This window comes from Pongo pygmaeus, chromosome 5 (genome assembly GCF_028885625.2).
Source record: "Pongo pygmaeus isolate AG05252 chromosome 5, NHGRI_mPonPyg2-v2.0_pri, whole genome shotgun sequence".
Lineage (NCBI taxonomy): Eukaryota > Metazoa > Chordata > Mammalia > Primates > Hominidae > Pongo > Pongo pygmaeus.
The window spans coordinates 17,779,380-17,799,156 of NC_072378.2; the positions used below are offsets into that span (position 1 = coordinate 17,779,380).

Genomic DNA, 19,777 nt, shown 5'->3' on the forward strand with positions numbered 1-19,777 from the left:
CTTTTATTCTCTTGAGAGTAGAGAACGGGTGTGTAACTCAGACTGGGGCTGGGAGCAGGATGAAGGAGGGCTCCATAAAGCAGTGCCATTAGATCTAATCCAGGAGGAACAGCATATTGAAAGCCACACAGATATGAGGAGTGTTACTTTAAACCTTTTTCATTAAAAGGTTTTAAGTTTTCTGTCATGGTGACTCTCTGGATAGGAGCCAATTTAACCGTGTTTCTCTTAAAGCTGGCTGCACAGAATCTAATTAGAGAAAAAGGATTATTCTAAAATTCGCATTCTTGGAGTGCTTTAATTGTCTTAATTATATTTCATAACATAGTTTCAGGTTGTAATGACTGTGGCTGTCATTACACGTGTACAAGGTGACACATGTTCTGGTAGTACTGCTATCATCCTAAATAGGGAAGGTTATTTTTTTTTTTTTGCATTTTATTTTTTTATTTTTTTATTTTTTTTATAGTCATTATTATTATTTTTTTTAATTTTTATTTATTTATTATTATTATTATTATTATTATACTTTAGGTTTTATGGTACATGTGTGCAATGTGCAGGTAAGTTACATATGTATACATGTGCCATGCTGGTGCGCTGCACCCACCAACTCGTCATCTAGCATTAGGTATATCTCCCAATGCTATCCCTCCCCCCTCCCCCCACCCCACAACAGTCCCCAGAGTGTGATGTTCCCCTTCCTGTGTCCATGTGTTCTCATTGTTCAATTCCCACCTATGAGTGAGAATATGCGGTGTTTGGTTTTTTGTTCTTGCGATAGTTTACTGAGAATGATGATTTCCAATTTCATCCATGTCCCTACAAAGGACGTGAACTCATCATTTTTTATGGCTGCATAGTATAGAAGGTTATTTTTAAAGGTAGATCAGATCCAATTTCCACACAGCAATTGGTACTGGTACCAAGGACCTACAAGAAATTACATGATGATATCTGAGAAGTAAGACAAATACGGAGGAAGTAGTAAGATGGGGGAAGAAAGAAAAGAAAAGAAAAGAAATCAGAAGATAGTTGTTCTTAAGCTTTCTTTTTTTTTTTTGAGACGGAGTTTCGCTCTTGTTGCCCAGGCTGGAGTGCAATGGCGCGATCTCAGCTCATAGCAACCTCCGCCTCCCGAGTTCAAGCCATTCTCCTGCCTCAGCCTCCTGAGTAGCTGGGATTACAGGCATGTGCCACCACGCCCAGCTAATTTTGTATTTTTAGTAGAGATGGGGTTTCTCCATGTTGGTCAGGCTGGTCTCGAACTCCGGACCTCAGGTGATCTGCCTGCCTCGGCCTCCCAAAGTGCTAGGATTAGGATTACAGGCGTGAGCCACCACGCCCGGCCAAGCTTTTTTTTTTTTTTTTTTTTTAAATGTTTTTCGATAATCTAATTCATTTTAATATAATTTCAGGGGGATTCATGGAATACTCAAAGCATACCACAGACTCCAAATTAAGAAGTCCTGAACTAGGGACTCAGCCACTGAATCACTCTGCCATGTTAACTGTGCTTTTTCTTTTTGAGACAGGGTCTTGCTCTGTTGTCCAGGCTGGGGTGCATTGGTATGATCATGGCTCACTGCAGCTTAGACCTACCTGGGCTTTGGTGATCCTCCCACCTCAGCCTCCTCAGTAGCTGGTGGGACTATAGGTGCTCATCACCATGCCTGGTTAATATTTTTTTTTGAGACAGAATCTCGCTCTGTCACCCAGGTTGGAATGTAGTGGTGTGATCCTGGCTCACTGCAACCTCCACCTCCCGGGTTCAAGCGATTCTCCTGCCTCAGCCTCCCGAGTAGCTGGGACTATAGGTGCGCACCACCAAGCTTGGCTAATTTTTTTGTATTTTTAGTAGAGACGGGGTTTCACCATATTGGCCAGGCTGTTCTTGAACTCCTGACCTTGTGATCCACCTGCCTCTGCCTCCCAAAGTGCAGGGATTACAGGCGTGAGCCACTGTGCCCTGCCCATGCCTGGTCAAGTTTTAAATTTCTTTTTTAGAGATGGGGTCTCACAATGTTGACCAGGCTGGTTTCAGACTCCTAACTGTGCCCATTTTTCCTATGGGAAAAAGCACTGTTAGGCACTGGTCCTCTGGAGCAGAATGTCCATGGGGTGTTTCCATAGTGGAGGGTGGGCTGTGCACTTACACCCCACAACCGGGAACCCGGGTCTATATCGCAGCTTCACTTTGGGCAGAATGGCATCTTATTCTTCACTTGCTCTAAGAATCACAAGAAATAAATAACCTGGTAGTTCAAGGTACATTTTCTGAAATATCTTATGCCTACCTAGGCCACTATATCTAAATAGCTGAAATACCAGAGTTTAAAAGGAGGGTAACAATGAGTCATTGAAGCCTGTTTTGTTTGAGTACTTTGGATTGTAAAATAATCCTCCTGAGTTGTATCTTACAAAGACCATTTAGGGGCCAGGAAGGAACTAGAGTATATTGCAAAGGTATGAGATTACCTTTAAAAAGAGAGAGCGATATGGGGCACAGAGCTGAATATGGTTTCCAAAATATTTCCCATTTGATTAAAACAAAGAAAAAACTTGTGACCTCCAAATATTAAATGTTATAATAATCTTTTAAGACTATGACTTGGGCCAGGCACGGTGGCTCATGCCCGTAATCCCAGCACTTTGGGAAGCCGAGGTGGGCGGATCACAAGGTCATGAGATCAAGACCATCCTGGCTAACACGGTGAAACCCCGTCTCTACTAAAAATACAAAAAATTAGCCGGGTATGGTGGTGGGCGCCTGTAGTCCCAGCTACTAGGGAGGCTGAGGCAGGAGAATGGCGTGAACCCGGAAGGCGGAGCTTGCAGTGAGCCGAGATCATGCCACTGCACTCCAGCCTGGGCGACAGAGCAAGACTCCGTCTCAAAAAACAAAACAAAACAAAAAAAACCATGACTTAATCCTCAAAGCTTCTAATATCGATTATTAGTAGAGAAAAAAGAATGCAGATCTTGACTATTTGCCTTAGTTTCTTGATCCACCTCAAGAACATAGCTTAAATAGAATGAAAAACAAAATAAAACAAAAAACTTGAACCACCATCGTTCTCCAAGGCTGGCCTGTGCTTACCTCCCCCTGCTGGCTTATGATAGGGACTGCATACTGAAGTTTCACATCACAGAAGAGGCATTCCAAGAATACATTCGCCACCCCGATGAGGTTGTGATTCTCTTGGGCTTCATAGAAAGGGTCACCTCGTTTCCCGTAGAGTCTCTTTGCCTGAGCAATAGGAGGAGCCAGTGAGTGGACGAATAAGAAACACAACATCAATTTAAATAATATTATTTAAAACTAGCATTTGAAAAAAAATTTAAAGAATCTATCCATTTAAACAGGAAGTAAAATTATAATGTCACATAAATAAAAACTAAATTAGCTGGGCATGGTGGCGCACGCCTGTGGTCCCACCTACTCAGGAGGCTGAGGCATGAGACTCGCTTGAACCCAGGAGACAGAGGTTTCAGTGAGCTGAGATCACACCACTCCAGCCTGAGTGACAGAGCGAGACTCTGTCTCCATTTAAAAAAAAAAAAAAAGAATTAGCCCATGGGAGGGGCCTGTTTGCAGAGGATTCCTCTTCAGTTCCTGCCTTGTCTTCCTTATCCACCTCACTTGCAGCTTTTTCATTTCATCCCCTTTGTTTTGCCTCATCTCCTTTGCCAAGTCTTCTTTTCCACTGCTAATGTCCAAAAAACGGATTATGCAAGCTTAAATTACTCTTAGTAATCTACCCGGCCACAATCACAGCTAGGGGTGCATGAACACACATTAATGAATGCGAAATCCACACTGGCTCCAGCCAAGCTGATTTTTCACGGCACCGATAAAATGGCATAAATTTACTTCATTCTACTTCTTTTCACTTGAAATGTAGTAAACATGAAGCCAAATAAGAATCTACTATATGTTTTCTTCATTTAGTTCCCATCTGGGGGGATCACGTGTTGTATTACTGATCCAACTTAGCACTTCTTTCAAAATCACTTGTACTTTATTTTCCTAATACAATGTCTAACATATCATGAGCACATCTCCGTGTGTGTGTGTGTGTGTGTGTGTGTTGCTAAATCGCTTATATTCTCTGTTTTTAACATAACAAAATCTCCATTACATTTAGTCTCTTTTACCTCAGGAACTTTTTCCTTCCATTCTTGGTAAAGGTCTCTCATGTCAATTAATTTATTCTCCAGCTTCTCAATGGTCCACACTTGGGTGCTCTTTCCTTTCCTCCTCACTTGGATAGCTGGTTCACTCACTATTGCACCTCTCTGTATAAGGAAGAAAAACAAAACAAACTCTGTTATAACTCCTTTTTCGATTGCTAAAGCAATATATATACAACAGTAACACAGTAAGTTTGCAAAACACATAAATGCATACAAAAGAAGATAAAATTCTACCACCTAGGAGGATAGCCTGGTTTATTTTCTATCTTCTATGTACACTCATGCAAACTTTTTAATTTTTATCACAATCAAGACCAAACAAAAGTATAACTTTATACCCCAATCCTCTCTCCAGTTTTGATATTGTGATCATTTTTCTTGTATTGTTAAATATTCTTCATAAGCATGTTTTTTTTTTTTTTTTTGAGATAGGGTCTTGCCCCATCACTCAAGCTGCAATGAAGTGGTATGATCTTAGCGCACTGCAGCCTTGACCTCCTGGCCTCAAGCAATCCTCCCACCTCAGCCTCCCAAGTAGCTGGGACTACAGGCACATGACACCATGACTAACTATTTTTTATTTTATTTTTTGTATAGATGGGGTTTTGTTATGTTGCCCGGGCTGGTCTTGAACTCCTGAACTCAAGCGATCTGCCCACCTTGGCCTGCCAAAGTGCTAGGATTACAGGCGTGAGCCACCAGGCCCAGCCATAACCATGATTTTTTAATGGCAGCATAGCAGTATCCATAGCATTTGGATCTACTATACATTTGACTAATTATTCTACTGTTTGACATCATGTCTGTTTCAAGTTTTTGCTATTATAAAGTCCACTATAAGCATCCTTGTATATAAATCTTTATAGACACTTCTATGACTATGGGCTTAGAATAAATTTCTCAAAGGGGAACTACTAGGTCAAAAGACTAAAACCCAGTAAGACTGATAAGATACTCCCTAACTCATTTTCTAGCTTGCTTGCTGGAAGAAAAAATGAATGGATGAAAAACAATTTTCTTACTTTTTTTAAATTTAGTTTTTCTTTTTTTTCTGAGTCACAGAAAAACAATTTTCTGGCTGGGCATGGTGGCTCATGCCTGTAATCCCAGCACTTTGGGAGGCCAAGGTGGGTGGATCACCTGAGGTCAGGAGTTCGAGACCAGCCTCACCAACATGGTGAAACCCTGCCTCTACTAAAAATACAAAATTAGCTGGGCGTGGTGGCACATGCCTGTAATCCCAGCTACTTGGGAGGCTGAGGCAGGACAAATCTCTTGAACCCGGGAGGCGGAGGTTGTAGTGAGCCGAGATCATGTCATTGCACTCCAGCCTGGGCAAAGAGTGAAACTCCGTCTCAAAAAACAATAACTGTTACGGGAAGTCAGGGACCCCGAACGGAGGGACTGGCTGGAACTGCGGCAGAGGAAGATGAATTGCGAAGATTTCATGGACGTTTATCAGTTCCCAAATAATACTTTTATAATTTCTTATGCCTGTCTTTACTTTAATCTCTTAATCCTATTATCTTCGTAAGCTGAGGATGTACGTCATTTCAGGACCACTGTGATAATTGTGTTAACTGTACAAACTGATTATAAAACGTGTGTTTGAACAATATGAAATCAGTGCACCTTGAAAAAGAACAGAATAACAGAGATTTTTAGGGAACAAGGGAAGACAACCATAAGGTCTGACTGCCTGCGGGGTCGGGCAAAAAGAGCCATATTTTTCTTCTTGCAGAGAGCCTATAAACAGACGTGCAAGTAGGAGATACATTGCTAAATTATTGTCCTAGCAAGAATATTAATATTAATACCCTGGGAAAGGAATGCATTCCTGGGGGGAGGTCTATAAATGGCCGCTCTGGGAATGTCTGTCTTACCCGGTTGAGATAAGCACTGAGATATGCCCTGGTCTCCTGCAGTACCCTCAGGCTTACTAGGGTGGGGAAAAACTCCATCCTGGTAAGTTTGTGGTCAGACTGGTTCTCTGCTCTCGAATCTTGTTTTCTGTTATTTAAGATGTTTATCAAGACAATATGGGCACCGCTGAACACAGACCCTTATCAGTGGTTCTGCTTTGCCCTTTGCCTTGTGATCTTTGTTGGACGCTTATCAGTGGTTCTGCTTTTGCCCTTGTCCTGTTCCGTCAGAAGCATGTGATCTTTGCTAGACTGGTATTAGTAGTTCTGCTTTTTGCTCTTTGAAGCATGTGATCTTTGTACCTACTCCCTGTTCTTACATCCCCTCCCCTTTTGAAACCCTCAATAAAAACTTGCTGGTTTTGAGGCTCAGGCGGGCATCACAGTCCTACCGATATGTGATGTCACCCCCAGCAGCCCAGCTGTAAAATTCCTCTCTTTGTACTCTCTCTCTTTATTTCTCAGCCGGCTGACACTTATGGAAAATAGAAAGAACCTATGTTGAAATATTGTGGGCGGGTTCCCCCGATAAACAACAACAACAAAAATGAAAAACAATTTTCTTCAAAGTTTCTCCCTACAGGAAAAATTTTTCAAGGTAAAATGACAGGAAACTCCCAAACGCTTGCAAAGAGTTCTGTGTATTTGAAGTCAGGTATCATAAAAAGTCTTCCTTTCTTGTAGAATTCACTCTTAAAAAGGTACCATAGCAGGCTGGGCACAGTGGCTCACGCCTGTAATCCTAGCACTTTGGGAGGCCGAGCAGGCGGAACATCTGAACCCAGGAGTTCAAGACTAGCCTGGCCAATATGGCAAAACCCTATCTCTACTAAAAACACAAAAATTAGCTGGGTGTGGTACTGCGCGCCTGTAATCCCAGCTACCCGGGAGGTTGAGGTAGGAGAATTGCTTGAACCCAGGAGGCGGAGATTGCAGTGAGCTGAGATCATGCCATTGCACTCCAGCCTGGGTGACAGAGCAAGACTCAGTATAAAAAAAGAAAAAAAAAAAAACAAAAAAACCCCAGGTACTATAGCCTACACGTATTCCCCCATTTCAGAAAGGGGCATTTACATGCCAAAAAAAGCAGGCAAAATACATGTTTCCAGTTTTATTGTTTTAAAGAAGGCATATAAATTAGGAAGTCCTTCAGCCACTAAAATTCTGTATATTCTGCTTATTACATATCTAAGAACATCATTTAAATAGCATTCTTACCCAATGAGGTATATAAAGAATGTCTTGAAAAAAATAAACATCTCTGGCTGATATCAGGATCTCCTCAGGCATGTTTCTGGGGTTTCAGTTTTAGATCCTGTTTTACAATATTTACTACTGCGCATCTTGCCCTCTCACTTGAGGGACATTCTTACCTTCCTATTGGCACTGAGGTTTGCAGCAGGGATCTGAAGAGTCACTTGGTAATCGGTGAGTTTGCTCATTTCCTCAGCCAGGAAGTTTGCTTCCCTCACCAAGGTGTTAGCTTTAACCAGCTGCTCTCGCAGTTTTGCCAGGCTTTGTCGGAAGAGTTCATCTCTGCAGTGTCACAGAAAAGGGAACGAGAAAATCTAAAAGAAAACTGCAATCCCATTTCTAAGTGAGCATCTTATTAGAAAACGGGAGAAAACTCCTCTCAGGCAGTATTTTTCAAACTATTTTACCAGACTACCTCATCCTTCCCTCTTGCCCACAGATGGGCTATCTGTTGAGAACTACTGATGGGGAGCAAATTGTTGAACGACTTAACTGAAAACCACGTTTTAAATTATGTAATATGTGAAAACGATCAGACTGTGATATGAGGATGCAAAAAACCAGTACAGGAATCTTTGGAAAAAACAAATGATGATTATGACTTGTGTGTGCTGAGGGAGGGTGGTGGGGCAGGGAGGGGTTGGCAGATGAGAGAAACCTGGAGTTAGGAGAAGAAAGTATTTTTCATGACTTCTGCAGTTGGCAAAAGGCATGCGATGGTAAGGTAGTTCTGCAGTAGCAGGAATTCTTCGTTTCAACTCTCTGTACATTACTTGCTGATAAAAAGCTTCTCTAATATCCCAGATTGGTCAAAACCCTCTTATATGTTCTCTCAGCCCCATGCCTTTAGCTTCCATAGCATTTGCCATAGTTAGAACTTTTCATTTTTACTCGTATAGTTATTTGTTTAATATCTGTCTCCTACTAGGCTGTTAAGTGCCCCCGGGGCAGGGATCATGTCTTTTTTTGCTTGCACTACCCTAGCTCCTGGCCAAGTCCATGACCCATTGTAGGATATTCAAAAAAGACCCACTGAATAAAGAAAAGAGTGCTTCTGTATTTCACATTTGAATCTGGGTTCTAAAGTCACTCCATCTAGCAATTGCTCTGTGCCATATATAACTTCTCTTTTCCACCATTTATATGCTGCAGGAAACTCTTACATCATAGAAAAATAATGAGCACAAAGCATCTAAATCTCTACTCCTCACTCATCACCTTAGAAATGACAGAGGATGCACGCTGTGAGGATGCTAATGTAAACAAAACAGTTTCTTAAAACCATATTACCAGCTGGGGGCAGTGGCTCACGGGTATAATCCCAACACTTTGGGAAGCTGAGGTGGGAGGATCACTTGAGGCCAGGAGTTCAAGACCAGCCTGGGCAACATAGCAAGACCTCATCTCTATTAAAAAAAAAGAAAAAAGATGATACCATTTTTCCAGTCACCCACGCTTAGATTTGTTCAGTCGGCTCAGTCTCTTCTCTTTTCTACAATGTCCAAAAAATAAGCCTATTGATTCTTCCTTTGAAGCATCTCCTAAGTCTCTCTGTGTTTTATCATATCCCTGGCTCAGGGCTCTTACACCCTTCTCAATAATCTCACAGCACCCAGGCTCTTCTTGCTCCACTGCAAGACAGTCCTTATCAAGCCCTGCCTTCCTCAGGCCATTCTTTGGCTCAAGGCCTTGCAGGGCTCCTCTTCTCCCATAAAATAAATCCCAAGCTCCGAGTCTGTACCCTCCCACCACCCCCACCTAATAGTTTTGAACTTAATTTTCCCTACTCTTCCATAAATCACCTTCTACACCAGTGGTCCCCAACCTTTTTGGCACCAGGGACTAGTTTCATGGAAGACAACTTTTCCATGGACCGAGGTTGGGGAAAGGGAGAGTTTTGGGATGACTCTAGTGCATTACATTTATTGTGTACTTTATTTCTATTATTATATTGTAATAGACAATGAAATAATGATACAGCTCACCATAATGTAGAATCAGTGGGAGCCCTGAGTTTGTTCTCCTGCAACTAGACAGTTCCATCTGGGGGTGTTGGTAGACAGTGATAGATCATCAGGCTTCAGACTCTTATAAGGAACATGCAACCTAGATCTCTCGCATGTACAGTTCATAATAGGGTTTGTGCTCCTATGAGAATCTAATGCCACTGCTGATCTGACAGGAGGTGGAGCTCAGGCAGTAATGCAAGCGATGGGGAGCAGCTGTAGACACAGATGAAGCTTCGCTTGCTGGCCCACTATTCACCTCCTGCTGTGCAGTCTGGTTCCTAACAGGTCACGGACCTGTACCAGTTTGTGGTCTGGGGATTGGGGACCCCTGTTCTAGACTACATGAAACAGTTCTTTTGCAGTCTCCCAAATACATCTTAATTCTCTTCCATTGCTTCTCATCTGTTCATGCCAATCTGCCCAGCCAAAATGTCCTTCTACTTTCTCTCTGCTGGTCAAACTCTACCTCTCAAATGCACTTGAAATCCTTCCTTCTCCCTGAAAATCTCTGTAGAAGACTCAGCTTCACTGAAGTCTCATCTTCCACTGAACAACCAACAAGCTTACTGTGCAGTCTGTTCACTTAGCGATTACATGCTTGCTTTTCACTTCAATACATTCACACAATCAATGCATACAATATTTACTAAATACCTACCAGGTGACCACATCATTCTAGGCACTAGGGATACTTCAAAGGATTCCCTGTCCCTTGCAACTCATTTTCCAGGGTAGGAGATAGAAAACAAACAAATAACTATTAATATATAATCATAATGTTTCCTATTGTTGAATGAAACTGTTCTTTAATTTACTATGATTTAATTTTTCCACAAGTTTATATCTTGTTTCATACTACATTCTAAGTGTACAAACAGAATAAACGACATCTGTGGCTTTCTTTGTAATTCTCACTAGCGTTTAAATATGCTTGATTCTCAACCCATCAACATTCATGTAAGTAAGAGTCCTTCATTATTTCACAGCCCATCAACATTTACTTAAGTAAGTGTTCTAGCTTCTTATATAACCACATACAGTTAATGACATCTTAATTTTATCCAGTGAAACTTGACAAAATCAATAATGCAACTATTCTTGTCTTTGAATGACATTCCCAAAATATCTCATCTTTTTTTTCTTCCTTCTTTCCTTCTCTCCCTCCCTTTTTCTTTCTTTCCTTCTCTCTCTCTCTTTTTCTTGGAGATAGGGTCTCCCTATGTTGCCCAGGCTGCAGTGCAGTGGCTATTCAGAGGCATGATCACAGTGCGCTACAGCTTGAAACTCCTGGACTCAGGTGATCCTCCTGCCTCAGCCTCTGGAGCAGCTGAGACTATAGGCATGTGCCACTGTACCCGACTTCTACACTTTTCCTTTCTTTTAAGAATTTAAGCCTCAAAGAAAATTAATCTGGAATTAAGGGAAATCAAAAAAATATTTTTAACTATTTAACTGAAAAACACTATGATTAAAAGCAAACCACCTTCTTTATCAGATACTTTTGTTTCTTAAAATTTAAATATTTTGACTTATTTTAGGTTCAGGGGTACATGCACAGGTTTGTTACACAGGTAAACTCATGACTAAGGGGTTTGATGTATGGATTATTTAATTACCCAGGTAGTAAGCATAGTACTTGGCAGTTTTTTTTTTTTTTTTTTCCCTGAGCCTCTCCCTCCTCCTCCCACAGGCCCCAATGTCTGTTGTTCCCCTCTTTCTGTCCATCGGTTCCCATGATTTAGCTCTCACTTATTAGTGAGAACACATGATATCTGGTTTTCTGTTCCTGCATTCGTTTTCTAAGAATGATGGCCTCCAGTTCCATCCATGTTCTTGCAAAGGACATGATCTTGTTGTTTTTCATGGCTGCATAGTATTCCATGGTATACATGTACCACGTTTTCTTTATCCAGTCTATCATTGGACATTTAGGTTGATTCCATGTCTTTCCTATTGTGAATAGTGCTGCAATGAATATACATGTGCATGTGTCTTTATGGTAGAACAACTTATATTTCTTTGGGTATATACCAAATAGTGAGATGGCTGGGTGAAATGATAGTTCTGTTTTCAGCTCTTTAAAAAATTGCCACATTGCTTTCCACAATGACTGAATTAATTTACGCTCTCACCAACAGTGTATAAGGGTTCCCTTTTCTTTGCAACTTTGCCAGAATCTGTTATTTTTTGACTTTTTAATAATAGCCATTCTGACTTGTGTGAGATGGTATCTCACTGTGGTTTTGATTTGCATTTCCCTAATCATCGGTGATACTGAACACTTTTTAATATGCTTTGTTGGCTACATGTATGCGTCCTTTTGAAGACACTTTTGTTTTTATCTTTTACATTGTTTAGTAAATAGAAAGGATATCAATGGGTACAATTAAATCAGTTACCCTCAACAGCGAGCTGTTGCTTGGCGTAAAGCCACCAGCTCACAGTAAATGTGTAAAAGGCAGCTCTTCGGAAAAAAGACCATCTGGTAACTTTTGTCTGTTCCTTCCAGGTACAATAAAGTATAAAAAGTAACATAACACCCGGTGCAGTGGCTCACACCTATAATCCCAGCACTTTGGGAGGCTGAGGCGGGCGGATCACCTGAGGTCAGGGGTTCAAGACCAGCCTGGCCAACATGGTGAAACCCCATCTCTACTAAAAATACAAAAATTAGCCAGGTATGGTGGTGGGCACCTGTAATCCCAGCTACGTGGGAGGCTGAGGTAGGAGAATCGCTTGAACCTAGGAGGCGGAGGTTGCAGTGAGCGGATATCATGCCATTGCACTCCAGCCTTGCACTCTAGCCTGGGCGAGAAGAGTGAAACTCCATCTCAGAAAGAAGAGTAATATAAGTATGATAGATCTTCCTATTTCAGTATCCAGACAGATGAGCAGGTAGCTCCTGGGGAAAATATAATTGACTCTCTTCTCTTTATTTAACATTAACAAGTGCATGACTGTTGCGAGCCTTGCACTGCAGGGCAAGGTTCTCTTTTCTCCTCTTGGGAGTCATCTTTCCCGGGTGTGGCCTGTGCTCTGCATCTCATTGCTAGTGAGAGCTGCAGTGTGTGTGTGAGTTACAGGAAGAGCTCTAGAGTCAGACTGCCATGGCTCTGATCCCATCGCCCAACTTACCAGCTAACTGACCATCTGGGTAAATCATTTAACCTCTCAGCCTAGTTTCCTTATGTGTAAAGGCAGTAGCAGTTGTGAGGATTAGAGGAATACAGGAACAGCAATTAGTACCTGGTACATGGTATAAATGGTCTATAGATGTAAGGTGCTGCCTTTTTTTTTTTTTTTTTTTTTTTGAGATGGAGTCTTGCTCTGTTGCCCAGGCTGGAGTGCAGTGGCATGATCTCAGCTCACTGCAAGCTCCGCCTTCCAGGTTCACGCCATTCTCCTGCCTCAGTCTCCCGAGTAGCTGGGACTATAGGTGCCTACCACCACGCCTGGCTAATTTTTGTATTTTTAGTACAGATGGGGTTTCACCTTGTTAGCCAGGATGGTCTCGATCTCCTGACCTCGTGATCCACCCACCTTGGCCTCCCAAAGTGCTGGGATTACAGGCATGAGCTACCGTGCCCGGCTTTTTTTTTTAATTTTTATTTTTTGAGACAGTCTTGCTCTGTCACCCAGGCTAGAGTGCAGTGGCGCAATCTCAGATCACTGCAACCTCCGCCTCCCGGGTTCAAGCAATTCTTCTGCCTCAACCTCCCGAGTAGCTGGGATTATAGGCGCCCGCCATCGCACCTGGCTTATTTTTGTATTTTTAGTAGAGACGGGGTTTCACCATCTTGGCCAGGCTGGTCTTGAACTCCTGACCTCATGATCCACCCACCTCAGCCTCCCAAAGTGCTGGGATTATAGGCGTGAGCCACCGCACCCAGCCACGTGCTGCTTTTATTACTACTATTAATTATTATCATAACACAGGTGTTATTAGGAGACTGCAGAGAGACCTGGGTTCAAACTCTGTTTTTTTCACTTACTAGATGGTTGATTAAGGCAGGATATTTAAACTGATTGCCTGACCTATAAGACAGGGATAATAGTTCCTATGGCATACTGCTGCTGGGATGTTAAATAAAAGACTGGACTATGGCAAGAACACAACTGAAGTCTTCAATAAACTATTGTCCTTATTATGGTAGTGGTGATTATTATTATTACCATTTCCTCCACTGTAGGGTCCAGCCCTACTGGGTCTGTGGATTTTTCTCCTTGTGTGTGGAGACAAGAGATCGTAGAAATAAAGACACAAGACAAAGAGATAGAAGAAAAGACAGCTGGGCCCGGGGGACCACTACCTAGACGCAGAAACCGGTAGTGGCCCCGAATGCCTGGCTGCACTGTTATCTATTGGACACAAGAAAAGGGGGCAGGGGAAGGAGTGTGAGCCATCACCAATGATAGGTAAGGTCACGCAAGTCATGTGTCCACTGGACAAGGGGCCCTTCCCTGTTTGGCAGCCAAGGCAGAGACAGAGAGAGGACAGCTTACGCCATTATTTCTTCTATGTATTTCAAAGACTTTTAGTACTTTCACTAATCCTGTTACTGCTATCTAGAAGGCAGAGCCAGGCGTACAGGGTGGAACATGAAAGCAGACCAGGAGAGTGACCACTGAAGCACAGCATCACAAGGAGACGGTTAGGCCTCCGGATGGCTGTGGGCGGGCCTGACTCATGTCAGGCCTTCCACAAGAGGTGGTGGAGCAGAATCTTCTCTAACTCCCCTGGGAAAAGGGAGACTCCCTTTCCTGGTCTGCTAAGTAACGAGTGCCTTCCCCAGGCACTGACGCTACTGCTAGACCAAGGCCCGCTAGGTAATGGGCGCCTTCTCAGGCACTGGCCTTACCACTAGACCAGGGAGTCCTCTAGTGGCCCTGTCCGGGCGTAACAGAGGGCTTACACTCTTGTCTTCTGGTCACTTCTCACCATGTCCCTTCAGCTCCTATCTCTGTATGGCCTGGTTTTTCCTAGGTGATAACTGTAGAACAAAGATTATTATAATATTGGAATAAAGAGTAATGCTACAAACTAATGATTAATGATATTAATATATAATCATATCTATAATCTATTTCTAGTATAACTATTCTTATTCTATATATTTTCTTTATTATACTGGAACAGCTTGTGCCCTTGGTCTCTTGCCTTGGCACCTGGGTGGCTTGCTGCCCACACTCTACCACTCTCTTCTTTGAGAGTTCTGATATAAATGTTTTAAAGTCATAAATCTTTTTATTTCAGTCAGATTCTTTTTTTTTTTTTTTGAGACAAATCTCACTCTTGTCACCCACGCTGGAGTGCAATGATGCGATCTTGGCTCACTGTTACCTTCGCCTCCTGGGTTCAAGCAATTCTCCTGCCTCAGCCTCCCAAGTAGCTGGGATTACAGGCTCCTGCTACCATAAGCAGCTATTTTTTTCTTCTGTATTTTTAGTAGAGACAGGGTTTCACCATGCTGGCCAGGCTGGTCTCGAACTCCTGACCTCAGGCGATCCGCCCACCTTGGCCTCCCAAAGTGCTGGGATTACAGGCCTGAGCCACCACACCTGGCCTGAGTCAGGTCAGGTCCTTTCTGTCACCCAGGCTGGAGTGTGGTGGCACGATCGCAGCTCACTAAAGCCTTGATCTCTGGGGCTCAAGTGACCCTCCCTCCTTAGCCTCCCAAGTAGCTGGGATTATAGGCATGAGCCACCATACCAGGCTAATTTTTTATTTTTTGTAGAGACAAGGTCTCGCTATGTTGCTCAGGCTGGTCTTAAACTCTTGGGCTCAAGCGATCCTCCCAGTGACCTTATAGGCATGCACCACCACGCCTGGGTAATTTTTACTTTTTGTAGAGACAAGGTCTCGCTATGTTGTCTAGGCTGGTTTCAAACTCCTGGGCTCAAGTGATCCTCCCGCCTCAGCTTCCCAAAGTGCTAGGATTACAGGTGTAAGCCACTGCACCCAGCTATAAATCTTAAACTTTCACATTTAGTAGATTAATCAGCACTGAAGTTGTATTTAAATAGATTCAAAAGTATGAGAAATAAGAAAAAAATGCTTTCGTGTTAAAGAAATTATTCAAACTTTCTAGATTTCAATACATACCTGTCTAACCCTTGCAACTTGGCACCATTTTTACTGAAGGGTAAAGGGTTTGGGGGTAGGAGGGGTCTTTAACAGCTAACATTATAGTAAACACACTTAGGGTGGACAATATCTGTGAAAGGAAAAGCTAATTGGCAATATCACATATGGGATTAAGAGTTGTCTTGTTGCTAGGTTTGTCCCTGACATGTCTTACAAACCCGTCCCTCAAAGACCCACGGCCTTGGGGCCTTGACTCTTCTTACCTCTCTTCTGCCCACTGGGTCACCTTCTGCTGTGCTGTCTGGCTGCTGTAGGCCAGGCGGTCGGGGCCGCTGCTCTGCGGCTGCCTGTCGGGGGACAGCTGCTGGCGGAGTTGCTCCAGTTCCCGCTCATACATGAGCCGCTGCTCCTCTAGGGCACTTCTCTTTTCTTCTAGGTATTGTTTCTCCAGGACCTGAACCACATTTTGAACTGGGTCTAGTGAGCCAAGAGACAAGGCAGGGTGTCTTAGTGGCAGCTAAAACAAGCATTCATGCCAGGCACTGCAGCCCTGTGGGAGCTTCCTCTAGCAAGGTATCTAGCCAGCCAATAAGCTTTTTGTGAGAGGCCTGAGGGGCCACATCAGGGAAATCCTCTCAAATTCCTTGTTACAGACATTGCAGATAAATGCCCTTTATAAGTATACATTCTCCACATCCTCTATGCTACTTTCTTCAATTTGATGAGCTCATCCTAACGTTTAGATAAATCATTAACCTACTACCAGCAGATGGGGGAAGAGAGGGGAATGTGATCTTATCCACTGGGAAGAAAAACTTCACGAAATCTAGGACAACTCCAAACACAGAAGCACATAAGATTTGATCTTTCTTTATGGTAATTCATTTCTATGTCCATTTAATATCAGTTTTGGTATATGACAAAGATTGACTTTCACCACAAATCTTATTACTCTTGAATTTCTCTAAGTGGGAGGAAACTTACAGATCACAGCACATGTTTGAAAATATTGCTTAAGGATATGGTCTGGCAATTTCTCAGACTAGTATCTAAAAGGACAATTCACTTGCAAAAATAATAAAAACCTGTTTCTAACATCTCACGTGTACAGACACAGAGCTCACGACCATGCACATGGGTGAAAAGGTATAGATGTACTAACAGATCTTGCTCCAATGAGCTACCATGATGGTTGTGGTATAGGTAAATCCTAATGGGCTGGGCAGGACATCAACTTGGTAATGACCAATGAGCTGGATACTGTGGAGAAAGATCAAGGCTCTGGTCACATGTACAAATGGAGAAAGTTACTGACATCACTAAGTGAGGACAGTGTAGGGAAGGAGAATGTTAGACAATCTTAATAGTAGAACAAGAAAATCATCATCACATTAATATTTCCCAGAACTACATTGGACTGAGAGATGCATTCTCAGACCAGTCTGGGACATGATTTTCTCCTTGTACATTCACACATTTGCCTGCTATTCAGTGCCATTTATGCTGTATTCCCACACATTGGCACTCAGTTTAATTTCCAGAAAAGAAGCTGAAAATTAAAGTGACTCACGAGGAATTTTTATATTACCTGATGATTGCTATTGACTGATTTTTCCAAGATACCCTACCAACTTGTAAAATACACATGTAAATTGTACTAATTTTCTATATTAGTATTAAGAGAAAAAGATAGCATGTTAGCTTCAAACAATAAAGTTAAATAATTCAAAACGAAAAGAATCAATTTTTTTAAAATCACAAGAAAAGCTCAGTATAGGTAAGTTGTTTTAATAAAAATGACAACCACAATGGCAACAATAACTCTACTAGCTCCTGGCTACATCTCAGGTAGAAATTCTATCTGCTTTGCATGCATCACCTCATGGAAGCTTTGCAACAAGCCTAAGTCTGGACATCATCCCGATTTTAAAAATGAGGAAACTGGAGCTCAAAAAGGCTAAACAGCTGATCTACGTCACGTGGCTACAAAGTGACAGGGTCAGGTTTTGAACTCAGATAACTAACTAATTGGCTGGGGTAGGACATTCACTTGGTAATAAACTGATGTGGTACTCTTACCCCCAATGTTTTGCTTACAATTAGTATTCTGTGAAAGAGTGATACTTTTAAAAAAGATACTGTTTTATTGATATAAAATTCTAAAATTCAGCATGTTTTCAAAGAAGCAAAATAGTTTTCTTTGTAGAGTCCTGACATGAGTCCCTAAAATATATCGCTTTTTTTTTTTTGAGACGGAGCCTTGCTCTGTTGCCCAGGCTGGAGTGCAGTGGCGCGATCTTGGCTCACTGCAAGCTCCGCCTCCCAGGTTCAAGCCATTCTCCTGCCTCAGCCTCCCCAGTAGCTGGGACTACAGGCGCCCACCACCACGTCTGGCTAATTTTTTGTATTTTTAGTAGAGATGGGGTTTCACCATGTTAGCCAAGATGGTCTCAATCTCCTGACCTCATGACCTAAAATATATCACTTAAAAAGCTGATGGAAAATAAACTGGGGGCCAGGCGTCGTGGCTCACGCCTGTAATCCCAGCATTTCGGGAAGCTGAGGTGGGCGATCACTTGAGGTCAGGAGTTCGAGATCTGCCTGGCTAACATGGTGAGACCCTATCTCTACTAAAAACACAAAAACTAGTCCAGCGTGGTGGCATGCGCCTGCAGTCCCAGCTACTTGGGAGGCTGAGGCAGGAGAATTGCTTAACCCAGAGGCGGAGGTTGCAGTGAGCTGAGATTGTGTCACTGCACTCCAGCCTGGGGGACAGAGTAAGACTCCATCTCAAAAAAAGAAAGAAAAGAAAATAAACTGGGGGAAAAAACCCAAACCAAAAAACAAACAAAAAATCTTATGCAAACGTAGATCCTGGGTGGGTAAAACATTATCTATATAATAACAACCTATGTATTCCTAAGCATCAAACTTCTGACAAACTCCTGTAACTTCTAAAAAAACATGAGAAATATGGTAAAAAAATTTTGAGTGCATCTGAAGACACTTTAAATGTAAGCTCTAGAGAAGAAAAGTTCTTTCAGAATTAAAAAAATATATACACATATTTCTCAAACAGTATATAGGCTCTGGGTTTAAAAAAGAAAGGACAGGGTGCTACAGTACTTGCCATCCATTTATATTTAGATGGAGCCCAACTGTCCTAACAGTGTTTATAAATCTTTTCCAGAGAAGCTGGAAAACACACCATTTTATAAAACTGCATTATAGGGTTTTTGCTACGAGATACTGAATAAGATATATAATCCACATTTCCATTGTCAGTCAGTAGTGCAGAAACACACATGATCCCAAATGACTGAGGCAGAGGGGATCTCACCCCAAGGTTCCATGCTGACACAGGCCACGTGAGTGAGGCTATTTGAAACTGCACCAGCGGCTGTCATGACACAGCACTACCACTACTCACCAGGCGTGATGAGTGGCCACAAATCGAAGTGCAAATACAGAAGAGAGAGCAACTCAATCCGTCCTTCCTCTGAGACTCCCACAGTGGAGTCTTGTAAGCCCCATTCCCGAACTCTCAGATCCGCCCTCACCACACACAGCTGTGGTGGAGGTCTAGGGACTGGGTTTTTGTTTAGCCTCTGATCCCTAACATTAGTCTGGAAACACCTTTCTCACGGACATCTTTGATGATATTTTCTTTTCAAATCAATTAACCAGTTTCAAGTCTTTACCCCACACACAGCATATTTGAAAACAGACCATCCAAATCAGCAAGTCAATCTGACTCTATGATGTGGCCCAGGACAGAAGCCAAAGATTATTCAGTCCTTTCTCAAAATACCAACCAAATATCAAGAGATTGTCCACAGGTTTATTTTTCCTATCATTTTCCTTCTCTTGAATAAACTGTTTTAAATAGTGAGCCAGATGCCCAAAGCCAAGATCTCAAAGAGGTAAGTATTTTAGGAAAAAAGAAAGGACCACGTTTACTTTGGGCATAGCACTTTCTCGTCCTCATTAGTTTTTTCTTTACTTAGTAGGTAACTATGCAATGAGCTCAAACCGACCCATCATCCCAAGAATGGAAAAGAAAAAATGGCGGTGGTAGTGGTGCTGGTAGCGGGGTATTTATATGAGAAAGAGAATTAGAATTAATTAACACCAAAATGTCTAACAAACTGAATTGAGGGGAAATAGATCTTTGGAGAAAAAAAGAACTATTTGATCCCAGATGGAACAAACTGGCACTATGCATGACCCTTTGTCAGCCCCTTAACTGTTATTTTTAAAATGTTTTGTAGAGATGAAGTCTCACTATGTTGCCCAGGCTGGTCTCGAAC

At 42.3% G+C, this 19,777-nt stretch overlaps 1 protein-coding gene across 7 annotated transcripts in view; it reads right to left on the reverse strand.

Moving 5' to 3' along the window:
* The window catches only part of KIF13A (kinesin family member 13A), a 234,154-nt gene that overhangs the window by 42,021 nt on the left and 172,356 nt on the right, over window positions 1-19,777 (reverse strand). For all 7 annotated transcript variants that reach the window (XM_063665845.1, XM_054490482.2, XM_054490485.2 and 4 more), the window contains exons 17-20: window positions 15,731-15,944; window positions 7,493-7,655; window positions 4,159-4,299; window positions 3,101-3,250 (exon numbers count right to left, since the gene is read on the reverse strand). In XM_063665845.1, the coding sequence (XP_063521915.1) occupies window positions 3,101-3,250; window positions 4,159-4,299; window positions 7,493-7,655; window positions 15,731-15,944 (668 nt within the window). The remainder of the gene's footprint in view (window positions 1-3,100; window positions 3,251-4,158; window positions 4,300-7,492; window positions 7,656-15,730; window positions 15,945-19,777) is intronic.